The 18,868-nt window shown below is 37.9% G+C and overlaps 1 protein-coding gene and 1 long non-coding RNA gene across 9 annotated transcripts in view; one reads left to right on the top strand and one right to left on the bottom strand.

The window, feature by feature from the left end:
- The window catches only part of LOC309845745, a 413,192-nt gene that overhangs the window by 196,864 nt on the left and 197,460 nt on the right, over positions 1 to 18,868 (bottom strand). The window lies entirely within an intron of this gene.
- The window catches only part of AHCYL2 (adenosylhomocysteinase like 2), a 165,138-nt gene that overhangs the window by 130,911 nt on the left and 15,359 nt on the right, over positions 1 to 18,868 (top strand). For 7 of the 8 annotated variants that reach the window (XM_082694022.1, XM_082694021.1, XM_082694025.1 and 4 more), the window contains 7 exons: positions 5,451 to 5,553; positions 7,167 to 7,261; positions 9,867 to 9,973; positions 11,069 to 11,185; positions 14,796 to 14,859; positions 15,330 to 15,418; positions 17,798 to 17,868. In XM_082694022.1, coding sequence (XP_082550148.1) covers positions 5,451 to 5,553; positions 7,167 to 7,261; positions 9,867 to 9,973; positions 11,069 to 11,185; positions 14,796 to 14,859; positions 15,330 to 15,418; positions 17,798 to 17,868 — 646 coding nt within the window. Of the gene's footprint in view, positions 1 to 5,239; positions 5,320 to 5,450; positions 5,554 to 7,166; positions 7,262 to 9,866; positions 9,974 to 11,068; positions 11,186 to 14,795; positions 14,860 to 15,329; positions 15,419 to 17,797; positions 17,869 to 18,868 lie in introns of those variants that run through there. The other variant, XM_082694028.1, reaches the window with a different exon arrangement.

Genomic DNA, 18,868 nt, shown 5'->3' with positions numbered 1-18,868 from the left:
CCAGTTTCATCTGTCTGATTTTCTTGGAGCTGCCTTGTCACTTATTTCATCCTCAGGTACATAGCAAGATGATTACAGCTCTTTGAGCCATCACAAATTAACATGAAGAATAAGGATCGTTTCTTCCTCTTCCCCAAGAGCAAGATATTCGATCATGTGTCATTGAACTGGGTCACATGCCTATGGCCCACCAGTCCTGCTGAGAGGACTGGGGTTATCATGATTCATTTAGACCAGCGAGTCTCACCCCTATCAGATTCAGTGTCTCCTTTTTATAAAAATATTAAAAATATTTTTGCAATGTCTCATGTTAACTTAGAATAAAATTCAAATAAAACATACCTCAGTACATATTTTTTAAAATTAAAATAAAATCTTAACTGAAATTTGAAGGAGGAATAAAAGAAAAGTAATTTATAATAAAAAAATGTGTTTTTGGTATGTAAATGCTTGGGCACAAGCATAGTGAAATACTTTGATATTTGTACTTCCTTATAACATTATTTAGATGAGAATGCCACAGATGTAGATGGGGATACTGGTTACTGATTACTGGTTACTGGTTCTAGAGTGTCAGATTGGCATTGCCAAATTATATGATCTTTTGAATCATAATGAACTGTAAACAATTTTTAAAATTTCTAAACAACAACAAAAAGTGTGTGTTTTCTCTTAATTTACACACTTGTTGCATTCCTGGAAAAGTTATTATTATTTTGTATTGACATGTGATGTGGAATAAGGTTCTAAACTTAGATAATTATAAATAGGTTTTTCACACATGTGAGAACATTTGAAAACTACTAAATGTGGTGTGGTTTCTGTTGGTTTTGTTGTAAGAGACTGTCTCTGTACTTTCAAAATATCAAAACCTTTGGTCCTGATCACTAAATGCCAGGAGCATTCCCCTCCCAATTATTGTAACAATCAGAAATGCCCCCACAGTTTTCCAGCACTCCTCTGTTGAGAACCACTGATTCAGAGCCCTCATCAAAGATGTAAGAGATATTGAATTGCCAACCATAATGAGACCAGTACAGGAAATTGATGTATCAAGAATTCATCTGAAATCTTTTGTATGATTTATAAGACTCAGGTCAACTGTATGGTTAGATCAACTTTCAGAAGATTGTCTCCTGAAGCATAACACTTATTTATATGGCCACATTCCTGATTAAGTACAGCAGAGAGTCCTTAAGACCCAGACAGCAACTGTGAACATCTTTACCATGAGACTTTCTGGATTACATGTTCTCTAAGGGAAAAAAATACCTTGACTGCCCAAAATTAATGTAATAAATTGAAAAGCTGTCTCTTTTTGGAGCCACAGACTAATGAATCAAGGCAGAAACTCTCTTGGAATCTTTTTTGGGCTTCCCCAGTCAGGGACATGAGACTTAAGTGTGGCGGCTTAAAATAGTAAGTGCTCTGTACTGTCTCATGTTGCTAAATTATATCTAGTTTCTTTTTTACCCCCTGGCTCACCAAACATTACCACCTTTCAGGGTTCCCTTTTATTTTCTCTTGAATGGAGTAATCAAAATTAGTTTACCAATTTTTAATATTATTTTATTTTTCCCTCTCCATATTTTTTCTTTTTCCTTTAAAAAATAATTACAAAGGAATTTTGCTTTGTTTTTCATCTCGACTTTCTTTTTCTGATTACAAAAGTAGTTCATATTCATTTTATAATACTCAGTCATTACCACAGTCATTAGCATGAAAGGCAATCTCCTATAATACCATGTTCCAGAAGTAACTATCATAGTTAATGGTTTCCCATCCATGTTTCTAATGGACTTGGATCTATTTATATTTTTTAGGCGTGTTTCCATAGTTCCTTCTAATAACCAAATTTCTTTGCTATTCTCTCTAAATAGTGATGATTGAAAGTCGGGTTAAACCAGCTTCTAAGCTCTCTCCTCCTTCCACTTCTACCTGCATTCACTTCTGCTTGAGCCCTAACAGCCAGCAGTCTTGATTTAGAATTCTTTAATTTTTTTTTTTTAAGATTTTATTTATTTTACAGAGAGAGAGAAATCACAGGTAGGCAGAGAGGCAGGCAGAGAGAGAGAGGGGAGGAAGCAGGCTCCCTGCTGAGTACAGAGCCTGACATGAGGCTCGATCCCAGAACCCTGGGATCAGGACCCTGGGAGCCGAAGGTAGAGGCTTTAACCCACTGAGCCACCCAGGCGCCCCATGATTTAGAATTCTTTGAACCGTTCTTATGTTCTTGGCCCCAGTTATTTTTCTTTTCTAGTTAATTTATATTGCTCTGTAGGTGAGTATCAGTATTCTTGTTTTGTTTGACAAATTTGAGAATCCTAGCTATACGAATTCAGAAATTCTTTATGGTGAAAAATAAAATGAGAGGGAAAAAATATGGTATCAAATGTTGAAAGGTAGTAAGGAGGGGCGCCTGAGTGGCTCAGTGGGTTAAAGCCTCTGCCTTTGGCTTAGGTCATGGTCTTGGTGTCCTGGGAATGGAGCCCAAGTCCTGCATTGGGCTGTCTGCTCAGCGGGGAGCCTGCTTCCCTGCGTCCCCCCACCCCACCCCCCACCTGCCTCTCTGCCTACTTGTGATCTCTGCCTGTCAAATAAATAAATAAAATCTTAAAAAAAAAAAAAAGAAAAGAAAGAAAGATCGTATGGACTGGAAATTAAGACATACGGGTATTTCTGCTATTAACTTACTATGTGGCCTTGGACAAATTACTTTAGGGGGTTCGCCTAAATTAGTGGAGTTGTTTGCAAGTTTTTTTAAAATTAGAACATAATTAGAATTTTTATTTAGCATAGAAATATTAGAAAATACAAGTTTGACAACATGAAAAGTACTAGTACTCTGAGTTAACTACCGTCAGGAAATTTTAAAACCAAAGTTTTTTAAACAAAGCTTTATTCTTGTTAAAATAGTTTGTAATCAAAGCAGTAGGTCAGGGAGCACCTGGGTGGCTCAGTCAGTTAAGCTTCTGACTTGGGCTCAAGGTCATGATCTCAGGGTCCTGGGATCGAGCCCTGTGTTGGGCTTCCTGCTCAGTGGGGAGTCTGCTTGTCCCTCTGCCCCTCCCCCTGTTCATGTTCTGTCTCCCTCGGTCTCTCTCACCCTTCATATCTCTCTCTCTCTTAAATAAACAAATTGAAAAATAAATAACTTCGAGGTTATAAATAAATAAATCTTTAAATAAATAAATAAATAAATAAATAAAATCTTTACTTAAAAAATACAATCTAAAATAAATAAATAAATAAATAACTTCTTAAAAAAAAAAAAAGCAGTAGATGGTATACTACCTTCTTTAAAAGAATCCTGCCTCTATCTTATATAATGAAGTAAAAGTCAGTCAGGTTCTAGGGGTGCCTGGGGGTCTCAGTCGGTTAAGCATCTGCCTTTGGCTCAGGTCATTGGGATTGAGCCCTGTGTTGGGCTCCTTGCTCAGCAGGGAGTCTGCTTCTCCCTCTCCCTCTGCTGCTCCCCCCGCTTATGCTTTCTCTCACTCTCTCTTCTGCTCTCTGCCAAATAAATAAAAATGTTAAAAAACAAACAAACAACTAAGGATCAGATCAGTGGAGTAAGTTTTTCTTTTTTTTTTTTAATTTTATTTATTTATTCAACAGAGATTACAAGTAGGCAGAGAGACAGGCAGAGAGAGGTTGGGGGAAGCAGGCTCCTGCTGAGCAGGGAACCCAATGCAGGGCTCTATCCCAGGACCCTGAGACCATGACCTGAGCTGAACGCAGAGGCTTTAACCCACTCAGCCACCTAGGCGCCCCATTTTTTTTTAATGATTTTTTTAAAAATCATTAAAAAAATATTTTCTTGGAGTGACTGGGTGGCTCAGTGGGTCTAGCCTCTGCTTTCAGCTCAGGTCATGATCTCAGGGTCTTGGAATCAAGCCCCACATCAGGCTCTCTGCTCAGCTGGGAGCCTGCTTCCCCCTCTCTCTCTGCCTGATTCTCTGCCTACTTGTGATCTCTCTATTTTTCTCTCTCTCTGTCAAATAAATAAGTAAAATCTTAAAAAAAAAAATTTTTCTTAAGGGGAGCCTGGGTGGCTCAGTCGGTTAAGCATTTGTCTTTGGGTCACGTCATGATCCCAAGTTGGGCTCCCTGCTCAGTGGGGAGCTTCCTGCTCTCTCCTTATCTCCCCACCCCTGCCCCTGTATTCTCTGTCTCTTTCAAATAAATAAAAAATTTAAAAACAATAAAAGTTAAAATTAAAGTAATAAAATATTTTTAAATTTTGAAATTAACATGGATTTATAGATAAGTTGCAAGTATAGTGTGCATCACTTTTTTCTCAGACTTTTGAGAGCAAGTTGCCAATCTGATGTTCCTTCACCCACAAATACTTCAGTGCATACTTTCTACAAACAAGGACATTCTCTCATTCAACCAATACAGCTATTCAAAATCAGGAAATTAACATTGACTTATATTACCATCTAATCCTCAGACCTCATGTATCTCATTAATTGTCATCCCTTTTAGTCTCCTTTAGTTTGGAGTAGTTCATCGGTCTTTCTTTGACTTTCATGACCTTGATACTTTAGAAAATTGCAAATGAATTATTCTGTAGAATGTGCTCAGTTCTGCTTTTTCCTGACGCGTCTTTATTATTAAATTCAGGCCATGAGTTTTTGTTAGGAAGTGATACTGCATTTTTTTCATTGAATCTTATCAGGTGACACATTGATCTAGACTTGATATATCATTTGTCAAAAGGATGTTCATTTTGATCCTTTGCTTGAGGTAGTGTCTGCTAGATTTTTCACTGTAGAAGTTATTTTCCCCCTTTGTGATTTAAAAGGTATTTCGTGAGGTAGTAATATGAAATTATGTAAATATCCCATTTTTCATCGAACTTTCAATTTTTTCATTTATTTACTTACTTTTATTTGTATGAATCATTGTTTCCTATTTTATTTAATGGATTATAACCCATTACTATCACTGTTTATCATGATGCTCAAATTGTTCCAAACTTGTCCCGCAGGAACCCCTTTCATTTTGCTTCTGTGACTTTTTTGTCTTTTGACATATCCTCTCTTTCTTTAAGTATTTACTTGCTTCTGGTATATGATTATCTAAGCTCATTTTGTACATTCTTTGCCCTAACTCTGGAATCAGCCATTTCTCCAAGGAGCCTGGTTCCTTTTTTTTTTTTTTCCTCAGATTTTATTTATTTATTTATTTGTCAGAGAGAGAGAGAGAGAACACAAGCAGGGAAAGCAGCAGGGAGAGAGAGAAGCAGTCTTCCTGCTGAGCAGGGAGCCAGATACGGGGCTCAATCCCAGGACCCTGAGACCACGACCTGAGGCAAAGGCAGACACTTAACCAACTGAACTACCTAGTTGTCCCCCAATACACTTTCTTATTGTCAGAAACTTAATTTCCTTGACCAAATGTTTGGCTAGCTTTGTTTATCTCCTGCTTTCTGTTTAATACAGGTGCTTATGGAAACTCTGGGTGCCCTAGGGGCACAGTGCCGATGGGCAGCCTGCAACATCTATTCCACTCTCAATGAAGTGGCTGCTGCTCTAGCAGAAAGTGGTAAGATCTTTTGCTTGTCTTCTGTGTTTTCGCCTAAAGTAAGTCTCTGAAAAGTTCCATGTATTCAATATAAATCTTTAAGAGAGTGATATTTAAGGATCTGTCTTGGGGGAATGGATCTCTATTCTTGTGAGTTTGCTCTCCTTCTGTGCTTCTCTTGTTAAATATGATGTAGGTAACTCTGTTTTACAGTTGGCAAATATTTTCTTATGTCTAGTATTATTTTATTAGTTAATGCTTTGCCTTGACTTGCTAATCTTAGACCACCAGTGAACACTACTTGTTGTCTAAGGTAATACGGATTAGAAAATAAAGTGCTCCAGGCATAGTTTTGTGGTCCTGCTGGTTTTTCAGCAGTTTGCCCCAATTTAATGTTTGGTGTTTCTGCTCTAGCTGTAAAAAGGACTTGACCTGGCAGATTAATATTTGATCACAATGGCTACTGACACAGGAAGGACAAAATAAAGAGGGATTTGGACTTTGCCAGTTTCTTGTCTTCCCTCTGTGGCAGCACAGCACAGATCAGGGTACCAAATGCTTATTGCTTCAGAGCTCTTACAAAATGCTGGGAAAGCTCTGTGGTATATGCATGTCTCTCCTTTTGGTAGCACTTTAGTATTTCATTTATATCCATTATAAAATTTTTATTAATATATAAAATATGTATGTAAAAGGGCACAAGTATTAAATATATAGCCCAATGAATTGTACATATACATTCTTTTTTTTCCCCAACAAATGTTTAATGGCCTACTCTTAAGAGCTATAAGAACAAATGAGACCATGTCTTTGCCCTAAGAATCTTATATTGTGATTGAAGAGAAAAGACATAATATATAGGGGTGCCTGGGTGACTCAGTGGGTTAAAGCCTCTACCTTCGGCTCAAGTCATGATCCCAGGGTCCTGGGATCATGCTCTCTGCTCAGCGGGGAACCTGCTTCCTCCTCTCTCTCTGCCTGCCTCTCTGCCTACTTGTGATCTCTGTCTGTCAAATAAATAAATAAATAATCTTTTTTTTTTTTTTAAAAAGACACGATATATAAATAATGGTAATATAAGGACATATATGATAAATGCCACGACAGATCACAAATCTGCATTTAGTGCACAAGCAAGTGGCTTATAAAAGTTCAGATTCCATGAAAAATCACTTGCAGTTAGGCTCCTTTAGGAACACAAAACTTAACTGGGCTATGACAACATTTTAACTGATGGAGAATAGCATAGGTTTTCTCCTGATGAAGAAGGTGGGATGACCAAAGTGTAGACACAAGAAAGATCAGAGTGTAGTTGAGAAATGGTGAGACTTTCAGTTTGACTGGATCAAGACGTACTCATTTCTGATTTTTTCTTTTTTTCCCTTTAATCTTACTTGTAACATCCATCATATTCTTGTTCCTTTTGTCTTTTTTGCTGTATCAAGAGCAAAATGACCACCAAAGACAAAGAAGTACATGAAGGAGCTAAGACAGTGTTAATCAGTGAGGAAAATCAGTCCAAGGAATAGAGCAGAATGAGAGAATGGGGATTGAGGAAAGCCAGGATCTTGTAAAAATTTAGGGGCAGCCCTTCTTTCAGGCTTTAACAATTTCTCTTTGTTCTCTTTTCTTAGGATTCCCTGTCTTTGCCTGGAAAGGAGAGTCAGAAGATGACTTTTGGTGGTGCATTGATAGATGTGTGAATGTGGAGGGCTGGCAGCCAAACATGGTGGGTTAGATTTCTGCTAGCACAATTCTAGAGGAATTTGGTGGGGACAGAGTGGGGAGCTATGGTCTGGGAGAGTGTGTCCCAACAGGAAGGAAGGAAAATACTTCCTTTTCTATTTTATCTTGGCTTCCAGCAGAACTGGATGCTTATGTTTAGGGTACCCTAAGAATATTGAACTTAGCCTCAAAGTGCTAAAATTGTTGGTGCTGATCTTGAGAAACATTTATATTCATCAGCAGCATTAAAATACTGCTCAGGGTTCACACATGGCTGGTTCCATGTTAATGAGTTACCATTCGCTACCTACCTCCTCCCTCCAACAACAATAATGAAAATGCACACACAAACACACATACACATATAGCTCCTGTGGTACTTGGCTTTTCTCTAGAATCACGGGCTAAATTTATAGTAAATATGAGGAGTTCCAAGTTCAAATTTTCTACTCTTTATTTTCCACTTTAAGAAAGATGCCTAAGCAAAAAGTTTTGGGGTTTTTTATTTTGCTTCATTTAATTTCAGTTCATTTTTGAAAAGACCAAGTTCTCCAAGGCCGATAGCAGCTTAGAGTCACAGAGAAGCAAAAAGCTGCACAAAGTATGAAGCACTCCTTTTTCACAAACATTTTGCATATGAAGGAGATGATAAACTAGGGAATCAACTGAAAAAAAGGGCCCTTGAAGCTCCAGTCCAGCTATTGCTTGTGGCTAAAAATTGCAGAGTAGGCCTCACTTGGAACACAAAGAAGGAAGCAACCTCTTTCTGGATTCTGTGATGCAGGTTACATTGCACCACTTGCTGTTTCGAGGAAGCTGTGTTAATACCCTGAAAGGGAGGGAGGAGTCAGCTGTGAGATGAGTCAGCTCATTCCCACAGAGTTTAACAGTGACTGGAAGAAGTATGACTGACAAGACCTAAAGGAGATGGGCCAGGGGGTTTCTGTGGGGAATAGAACATCAATTTTAGAGTCGAGAACATGGGAAGGACATGGGATTGCAACCAGAGAGCATTTACAGACTATAGGGCCAGCACAAACTGCTGGAACAGCTGATGAAGAAAATAAGACAAGGATAAAAACCATTGTCACCCCAGAAAATAGAGGCCATTCCTCTTGGGATCCTGTCAAGATCTAATACGTTTACTTGCTTTCCAGCCTCAGGAAGATTCCCTGGTGGCAAGAATTTCTGTAATAGAATAACATAGTGGTGAGAATTATGGGTTACATTCATTAAATAAATATTAGGGATAGCAATTACCTGCCTGTATTAGATACCTCTGTTAAAAGAGAAAAGCAGACAAGAATAGTGGGACTTAAGACCAGAGTTTCCAATTGCTCAGTATTTTTCATCTCTGACTTTTTTATATGACTAGGGATCAGAGGCTGCAAGGGAGAACTCTAGGAGGGGTTCCATACATGCAGAAAGGGAGAGAGAAACTCTAAGAAGCCTTTTCATTTCTCAAGGCATCTGTTCTGAGGGTTCCTACTGGGAGAAAAGGGAGCATTAACTTATAGAATGGATCCAGTGTGTTTTAATGAGTCTTGCCTTGGATCCCTGCTCTCAAATAAACTTCAGTTGAGTCAGAGAAAAGAGGTTATGAGCAAGAGTAGAAGCAAAAAAGAGATGAAGTGGCAGACACGAGGTGGGGGATTTTGTGTATGCAGGGGTCCAGGATGGCATTTTGGCAACTTGTAGTAGAGTTGATATTTGATGAGAGGGTGCGTGCCAAAAGGGAGCAACTCAGTTCTGTGGGGACTTCCCAGGGATCATCATTTGGAAAGTCCTGCTAAGCATTTCTGACAGCTAGGTGAAGGGCTGAAGTGCCACAGCCTAGTGCCTAAGAGCGTTCCAAGCTGGTCTTTCTTTAGCTTATTTATAATTCAAAAACTTTCCTCCGCTGATGAAAGCTCCAGTGGGCACAGCATTGTGTTTATCTTTAATCCCAACCTGAAATAGTGATGAGCTGTTCAGAGGCAAGCTTGCACACCTACATGCTGCACAGTTCCCTAGTTATTTTTAATTTGGTTTATAGAGAGTGTGAGGTTTCGCTAGGCAAAACCCTTCAGTGCTGCCTGATATTTTGGGTGGGAGAGTGCCTGTGCTTTGGGAGAAGTGAAGGATTAACAAATACAGTTTTATAACCCATTGTTCTAGAAGGGAGACTAATTATCTGGCTTCATTTAAACTAAGCCTTGACTGAATATATTTGAAGTCCTGAATATAACTGGTTAGAAATATGCTAATTTCAAGGTCAGGCTTTCTGATTATCCACAGTGTATTCAGGAACTAGTTGTCTAGATAGCCACTTAAGCTATTAGTTCAGAAGAAAAATCCTCATTTGTTGCTGTGTGTTTTGATATAGTAGATGGGCTATGTGAGAAGGTCATTTGGCTCTGAGAATTACAGTTTGGCTTTTCACCCCTCATATTTTACTTCAGTGTAATGACTGGTCATTGTATTGGCTTTAAGTAACTTCCCATAACCATATGGGAAATTTGAAATATCTGTAAATTGGCAGTTAGAAATTGGGATAAAAGACCCAGAGCAACCTGGAAACCCTGAGCCTTTGGTAAAATAAATGGTATTATTGATGCTTATTTTTGCAGATATTGGACGATGGAGGGGATCTTACTCACTGGATTTATAAGAAGTACCCTAATATGTTCAAGAAAATCAAGGGCATAGTAGAGGAGAGTGTTACTGGAGTCCATAGGTAAGATTTGACATGGATGTACCTGGTTTTATGCAGCCTAGATATATATTCTGATAATCACATACCTATAGAATACAATATGTTAAAAATCGGAACCTTCTCTGAGGTATTGAGATCTAAGTTTGCACACTTGTGGTTTTGATTGTTTGTTTTTGCTTTTGTTTTGTTTTTGTTTTTAACAATGCAAATAATAAACCTAAAATTGGGAGTTGGGGACAGGTAAGGGAACAAGTATGGTCCTCGTATTTTCTAGTCATCTAAATGAATTGACTGTTTGTCCTTTTTAGATGAATTTATTCATTCCATAGATATTTATTTAATTTCTACAAGAGCCAGGAACTTCTAGGAACTGTGCTAGGGATCTAGCTGGGCAAAACTCATAGAGCTTACATTTTTACTTAGAGAACAAGGATTTGGGTTTCTGTTTCTCAAATGAGCAGAAAATCCCTCAGTAAAATTAAAATAGTTTCTGTTTACTATTATTCATTCATCAAGAACTGAAAGTATGCAAGGTAAGTTTTAGGGAAGTAAATTCTGAATAAGCCACCATCACTGCTTCAATATAGTGTAATCTTTTTGAATATACCATACCTTTAGACTCTTAGAAGGGGATGAATTTTGAATAAAATACCTGGGTCTAAGTTTTAGTTGATTCAACTTAAAATAAAACTCCTGTATGTAGATAACACATATTTATATGATGTATATATATTGAGATTATAAAATTGAGACTATTTGAAAGTTAAAATTGCTGCATTAGAGTGGTGGGATTCAAATAATACTTAAAGTTACTCTTTGTATAATGTAAAAGGGGAATAAAATTAATAAGCAATTTAAAATTTTACATTTTAATTCTTCAAATTTGGAAGTGGGTCAGAGATCCCCACATGCCTTGTAACTAAAATCTTCATTTCTCAGCTGTATACAAACTTTAAAAAGGTAACCTTTATTTCTCTAGATACACCTGATGGGATGAAACTAGCATGTCTCATGCTCTCATGCCCATACAACATATTTCTGTAATTTGTTATGAAACTGACAGTAGGTTGCAGTATCTCACTGTTTTGCGTTCTTCGTGACTTCCCTCATCCTCAGGCTGTACCAGCTATCCAAGGCTGGGAAGCTGTGTGTTCCTGCCATGAACGTCAATGACTCGGTCACCAAACAGAAATTTGACAACCTCTACTGTTGCCGTGAATCAATTCTAGATGGGTAATATTTTGTTGTCTTTGGAATGAACTTAGTTGTTGAATTGGGGTTCTGAGTTTTTTAGTTTTGGTTATTTCTAGAAATCATTCAGGTAGCACCTCTGGATCTATCACTACATCATACTCAGTATTTTATAACCCAGATCTACCATTGCTATCCCTATGACAAAGTATATTTGTTTCACTTAAAAAACCAGACTGGCCTCTATCTATTGATGGCAAAATTTTTACTTTGTGACCCTATCAGGCCTGCAAGTCAGTAACTAAAGTCATAAACTAAGAATCTTTGAATGATTTGGGAAAAGGCACCTGGTATTCCTGTTCTAGGTAATGTTACTAGTTTTTAAATTCCAACCAGCATGTAATTCTCTGGCCATCTGGAAAGTTGTGGTGAGCAAAAAGTCAATCCCAGAGGCATTTCTAGTCTTTTAAATCTTTTAAATTAAGTCTGAAAAATCTACTTAGGTGTATACCAAATACTATGTTCTTCTAATGCCCAGTTTCTGTTTCTACACTTGTGTCCAGATAATCCTTCATCCTTGTTGAGAAGTCAGTAATTCCCTCCATGAAACCATGAAGTCGGTTTAGAATATTGCCAAGCCAAATGGTTTCTATCATGTTTAGGTTAATGGAAAAGCTAAGAGTGGGCCTGTGGGGCACATTACTAATGAGTCTGGACCGTAGGCAGTTTGCAACACCACAGGTGTTAGAGCCAGAAGGCCTGGTTTGACTGTTGGCTCTATCATTTATGTTTGGAATAGTTATTTAGCCTCTCTGCACCTATTCCCTTATCTGTAAAATGGTGACAATAAGTCCTACATCATAGAGTTATTGAGAGGATTAAGTAAGATAAGGTAAGAATCTAGTGTTCAACATTAGTTCCCTTGTCCTTCTTTCTAGGATGAAATAAGTTCTGGATTGAATTAGATTTTAAGGGAAGCTTTTTACTTTAAAATCTTTTGGAGGGAGGCAGATATTTAATGTAAATTCAATTTATTGCTAATTATTATTTCTATAGAGTCAATAGTTTTATCAGACAGATTGTACATGTAAATGAATTCTCAATCCATCAATCTGTTTATAGACTGTGCCTTGTTTTGGTTACATAAAAGTGTTATAGCTTACGTGAATAGCTTCGATGAATAGCTTTGCAGCTGATATCCCTTGAGGAAGAGAGGCAGAAAAGCTCAAGAGTAAAGCAACGGAAGCTCATAAGTAAAATCTGTTGATTTTCTTTGCTGTGATAACCATTCCAGGACCATTCTCCTAAACCATGACTTTTGAGTATGATAGTAACCCAGCTAGACTTATTCTCTTCACTCAATAAGAAAGGCCTCTGCACTTAATTGATATATTTTTAAAATTTAATTAACTAATTAATTTATTTATGTTAACATACACTGTTACATTAATTTCAGGTGTACAGTATAGTGACTCAGCAATTTAATACATCACTTGGTGTTCATCCCAAGTGCTCTCCTTAATTCTTATCACCTATTTCACCCATGGTCCCACCCTCCTTCCCGCTGGTAACTTATCAATTTGTTCTCTATAGTTATGAGTCTGTATCTTTTCTTTTTTTTTTTTTAATTTTTAATTTTAATTTTATTTTCTTTCAATGTTCTAAAATTCATTTTTTATGCAGCATACCCAGTGCTCCATGCAATACGTGCCCTCCATAATACCCACCACCAGGCTCACTCAGCCACTCACCTCCCACCCTCCAAAACCCTCAGTTTGTTTCTCAGAGTCTACAGTCTCTCATGGTTTGTCTCCCCCTCTGATTTCCCCCAACTCACTCCTCCTCTCCATCTCCCAATGTCCTCCGTGTTATTCCTTATGCTCCACAAGTAAGTGAAACCATATGGTAATTGACTCTCTCTGCTTGACTTATTTCACTCAGCATAATCTCTTCCAGTTCCATCCATGTTGATACAAAAGTTGGGTATTCATCCTTTCTGATGGAGACATAATACTCCATTGTATAAATGGACCATATCTTCTTTATCCATTCGTCTGTTGAAGGGCATCTTGGTTCTTGCCACAGTTTGGCGACTGTGGCCATTGCTGCTATGAACATTGGGGTACAGATGGCCCTTCTTTTCACTACATCTGTATCTTTGGCGTAAATACCCAGTAGTGCAGTTGCAGGGTCATAGGGTAGCTCTATTTGTAATTTCTTTTTTTTTTTAAAGATTTTATTTATTTATTTGACAGACAGAGATCACAAGTAGGCAGAGAGGCAGGCAGAGAGAGAGGGGAGAAAGCAGGCTCCCTGCTGAGCAGAGAGCCCTATGCGGGGCTCGATCCCAGGACGCTGGGATCATGACTGAGCCGAAGGCAGAGACTTTAACCCACTGAGCCACCCAGGCGCAACTCTATTTTTAATTTCTTAAGGAATCTCCAAACTGTTTTCCAAAGTGGCTACACTAACTTGCATTCTATTTCTTTAAAAAAAAGAAGAAGAAGAAGGTCTATTTCTAGACATCTCACTCATTCTCTCTCTTTTTTTCCTGTGCTCATTTGTTTTGTTTCTTAAATTCCACATATGAGTAAGACTGTATCGTATTTGTTTTTTCCCGACTGGCTATTTCACTTAGCATTATGCTCTTTAGCTCCATCCATGTTGTTGAAAATGGCAAGACTTCATTCTTTTTGATGGCTGAATAGTATTTGCTATTTACTGAGTTTCACTGAGGCTCATGGAGTTCTACTTGTTCCTCCTGAGGAGTTGTCAAATCTTTAAAAAAACAGGATTCCTACTCTTATAGACTGTTTTCAACAGGAGAGGTAAGCAGATAAGTGAACAGAAAGAGTGACAAATATTTGTAGGAACTGTCTGTCTCAGAATAGACTGGTTTTAGTTGAGAACTTTCTTCTGCCTAATGAGGGATTCCTAGAGAAGGGACACTAGCTCAACCCAAAGAGAAACCAGAACCTATTGCTACAGGTTCTTCCAAGAGACTCTAAAAACAATAAGGACATTTATTCTAGCTTCATAGAGAATCAGAGACAAAAAAGTAGAGCAGGTCTGAGAAAGAATCAGCCCCAGAAAGCTCACTCTCTCTTGCAGTCAGTATTGTGCATGTCCAAGCTCTTCTCCCTCTCGCCACCTATTACCCTCTGTGTGGAATTAATGAGGGACTTGTTGTCCCTTCTGACACTGCTAAATGTAGCACTCATTTATCAAGGTTATCTTCTACATTTCTGTCTCATTAAATAAAACCGAATAATGTTTCCATTAAGCTAGAGCTTTGTCTCCTAAACAAAAAATGTTATTTTTATTCTATTTCCAAAAATTATATGATAAATGTATATTGCTTTTTATTTAAAAGTTATTTTGCAGTCTACAGCTTCTTGTCTTCTGCACCACTCCCAAGACAAGAGGAAAAAAGAAAAAAACCCCTCACCTGTAGCTGGAATTGATTGGATAGCATGGAGTGAGAAAATACGTATTTTATTCAACCTTTCTTTCTAGTCATTGGATAGCACAGAAACCAGGCTTTCTTTCAGAATGCAACAAACAAATAAACGTGAAATCAAAGGTACCCATTCTAATCTTAAAGGAGAAATGAGAGAAGATTTTTCTGATTTAATGGTTTTTCTTCCCTTAGACTTAAAAGGACAACAGACATGATGTTTGGTGGAAAGCAGGTGGTGGTCTGTGGCTATGGAGAGGTAAAGCATAACTTTTCACTTACTAGGTATATAAAATATGATTTTGTTGAAATATACCAGATTCTTTTATTTAAGGGATGTGAGAATACATTCACTCACCACTCTAGATGGGAAAAAAAGTAATTGTAGAGGCCCTCTGGTTTCTTTTTTCCTTTGCATTTTTGCCATTTTTTCTCAAGTTGATTTTCTGACTTGTTCCAGCACCCTGTTTGTGATGTTCTCGTAGCTTGTGTTTTGATTATAAATCATGAGTGTGGGTGTTCTTATGTATGTGCACGTGCTGAACGGGAGTTAGGAGTTTGTTTATGAACTGCATTCATTTATTTGTTTTTTCTTGTTTTTCCCCAAGCATGAGTCTATTCAGTGAAATTGCTTTTGGGGGCGGAAAATGGGGTACAGTTCACCAGAAGCTTTGAGATGTTGTTTTCTCACTGACTTTCCTTATTATGTGTACTCTCCCCCGTCTTCAGGTGGGGAAGGGGTGCTGTGCTGCCCTAAAAGCCATGGGCTCTATTGTGTATGTAACTGAGATCGACCCCATCTGTGCTCTTCAAGCCTGGTAAGCATGCAAAATGAAACTCGCTTTTTCCTCTGTGCCACCATCTATTGGGATCTTGTAACTATCACCAGAGAATGGCCTGGTTAATGCCACATTTTATCTTAGAGGGGCCCAGATCCTTAGAGATGCTGCTATTAACTGTAAGCTTCCCTCTTCCAAAGATCAAGTAGCTCTGCTCCGAGAAAGCAGAGATTATCAGAGAAGCTAAAATTTTGAATTCCTGTGGAAATCCTTAAAGGGAATGACTTGAGCCGAAGAACAAATAACTCCTTACCTTCTCCATATATAATCCTCCCTTTTTTTTTTTTTACAGTAAGCTCTATACCCAATGTGAGGCTTGAGCTCATGACCCCAAGATCAAGAGTTGCATGTTCCACCAGCTGAGCCATCCAGGCACCACAACCCTTCTCCCTCTGAAAACAATGATCAAAAAAGAAATAAGTTGGCATCAGATCCTTTCTGATGTGATGCACTGAGAACACTTCTGTGATACTCTTTTCCTAAAAGTATGACCTGAATCTCCTCAGGAGGAAACATCAGGCAAATCCAAATAAAATCTGCTATCTCTGAGTGAAGGGTATAGGGGAGTTTGTACTATTTTTGTAATACTTAAGTTTGAAATTATTTCTAAAGTAAAGGTTAAAAAATAGTTCCTGTCTCGTCCATAATTTCCCCAGTAGATTTGTTGGCTTTCTCTGAATCAGGGTTCATTAACATGTTTTAATACTGATTGAGACAATGATTCAGATTCTCTTATAGACATGAACTGATCACTTACTGTATGATAGGTACTGTGCTCTGTGCTTAGGATGTATAAGATGAATATATGAATGAGGCAAGGTCCTGCTTTATTAGTACACAAAAAACCAATGTGAGTGGAATAAGTGCTCTGATGGCGGTAAACAGTACGTGGTCCTATAGGAGCCAAAGGAGAAGCACCTAACTAAAGAGCAAAGAGGCAGGGTAGGAAGAGATGTCAATAGAGCTGAGCCTTGAAACTTGGTATAAGTCATGTCTTAGTTTGGACGTAAGTTCCAGGTATAAGGAACATCACAAGGAGCATAGTCACCGAGGAAGGAGAGAACGTGGCACATTTAAAAAAGATCGAAATACTTTAATGTAGTTGGCAGAGGGGATATATTTGGGGGAGTGGTAATATCTAAGGTAGGAATCCTATGTGAAAATGATCATATATCTGATAAATATTTAGGTCTTATCCTGAGAACAGGCAATCTCACTGAAATACTTTAAGCAAGGAAGTGACTTGATCTAAATTGCATGTAGGGAAATTACTCTGCAAACTAAATTAGATAGACATAAACCTAGAGATGATGACATCGGGCCAGGGGCTACTGTAGGAATCCAGGCAAGAGGTAATAAGACCTGAGCATACACAAGGCCAGCATATATGGAGAGCAGGGTACCGATTCAGGAGATTTTAAAGAGTTAAGGAAAAACAACCAGATTTGGTGACAACTTCAACTGGGAAGAAGAGGGTAAGCTAGGACATTTTAGTTTATCTGGCTCATACACTTGGGTGAACAGTAATGCTGTTGATCAAGAAGAAAATACAAAAGAAGAAATAGGGTTTAGGAGTGCAGAAAAGATAATGAAGTTTTGTTGAAACCCAATAAATTTGATATTCTTATGGGACATCCAGGAGAAGCTATCCAATAGATAATTTGATCCAAGGCTCTGAAGCTTCAGAGAGCATTAACCTAAAGATAGATTTGTGCAAATCAGCCAACAAGAAGAGTCATTTACAGTCAAGGGGAGGGTATGGATAAATACTGAAAGAATAAAGAAAAGAATCAGGGCAGAACTGTACAGAGTACCAGCTCTTAAAGACTGAGTAAGACTAAAAAGGAATAATCAGAAAAGTGGGAGGAAAACCAGGAGAGAACAGTATCATGGACTCTAAGGAGTATAGTTTTAAGAAGGTAAATAATGTTTAATGCAGGAATTAAGTGGTGTAAGAGTCTAAGATTTATTTATTATATAACATATATTATATATATTATTTATTATTATTATTTATTTATTATCCAGAAGATTGTTGATGATCTTGGGGAGAATAATTTCAATGGGGTAAGATTCAGTGGCTAAATTGCACTTTCTAGGAACTCAGTTTAGGAAGCTCATGATAACCCCTAGGTCTCTGTTTTCAGGAAGAATTAAGTTGCAGTGATCCAAAGAAACCTTTATTTCTGTCCTGTATGAACTTAAGGAGATGGTTTGAATTTTTCACTGCTAAGAATAATCTAGCTATATCAAGAAATGACATTGCAGGTACTGAAGGAACTTAGTGATAGCTTTTGAGGTTCTGTGGCAAAAGCCTCCCAATTGCCTTTGTTAATTGATCATGCTTTATTTTTACAGTATGGATGGATTTCGACTGGTGAAATTAAATGAGGTCATCCGACAAGTGGATATTGTTATTACCTGTACAGGTATGCTTTTGACACGGACAGTGGAATGGCACTTGGGAATGCTTTCATGGAACAAGTGAAAAATGACCAGAAATGTTCTGAATAAACCAAACTCGAAAAGCCAGATACAGAAGTCTACAAAATCAGTCAATCTTTCATGTTCTTCCCACTCTTTAGAACTCTGACCAAAAGTATATAACATCTAGGTTATCCCTAGAGGAAAGTTCCCCTTTAACTGTTCTGTAATTACCACGAAGATGGCTAGAGATAAGTTTTATTTGGGAAACCAGATCTTATATTTGTACATTTGATTTTTTATTTTACTTCCAAAAGTAAAGTATATTTCTCTCTAGTCTCTGTAATTAAAGCAGGCCTAGAGCAAAATTCATAGTTAGAGAAAGTGGGAAAGGTAGTTGTATTAATTCCCAAGGAGACAGATTGGAATTGTAGAGAGGAATATGCAGAAATGGCTAGTTTCCTTGGGCTGAGATACTTTGTCTTTATGGTGGGACCATAAATGCTAGAACACTGGTTTTTTTGTTTGTTCTTTTGTTTTTTTTAAAGATTTTATTTATTTATTTGACAGAGAGAGAGAGATCACAAGCAGGCAGAGAGACAGGCAGGGTGGGGGTGGGGAGCAGGCTCCCCGCTGAGCAGAGAGCCCGACTCGATCCCGGGACCCTGAGATCATGACCTGAGCCGAAGGCAGAGGCTTAACCCACTGAGCCACACAGGTGCCCCTAGAACACTGGTTTTTATTTTTAATTATATTTTAGAGAAGGAAAATGAGAATATTTAAGATTAAAAATATATTTGTAGGCTCAGGGTGAGATGGGGGCAGAGAAGAGGGACCATAAGAAACTGTTCTTGCTTCGCATCAACCCCCTTATATCTTTTTTTATAGCTTTATTGAGATATGATTCAGAAACAATACATTTCACTTATTTTAAGTATGCCTTTCAGTATTTTCTAGCAAATTCACAGGGTAATACAACCATGACCACAATCTAATTTTTTTATT

This window comes from Mustela nivalis (assembly GCF_964662115.1).
Source record: "Mustela nivalis genome assembly, chromosome: 12".
Taxonomy (NCBI): Eukaryota; Metazoa; Chordata; class Mammalia; order Carnivora; family Mustelidae; genus Mustela; species Mustela nivalis.
The sequence above is the reverse complement of the archived record's forward strand: the minus strand, read 5'-3'. Positions and strand labels throughout refer to the sequence as shown.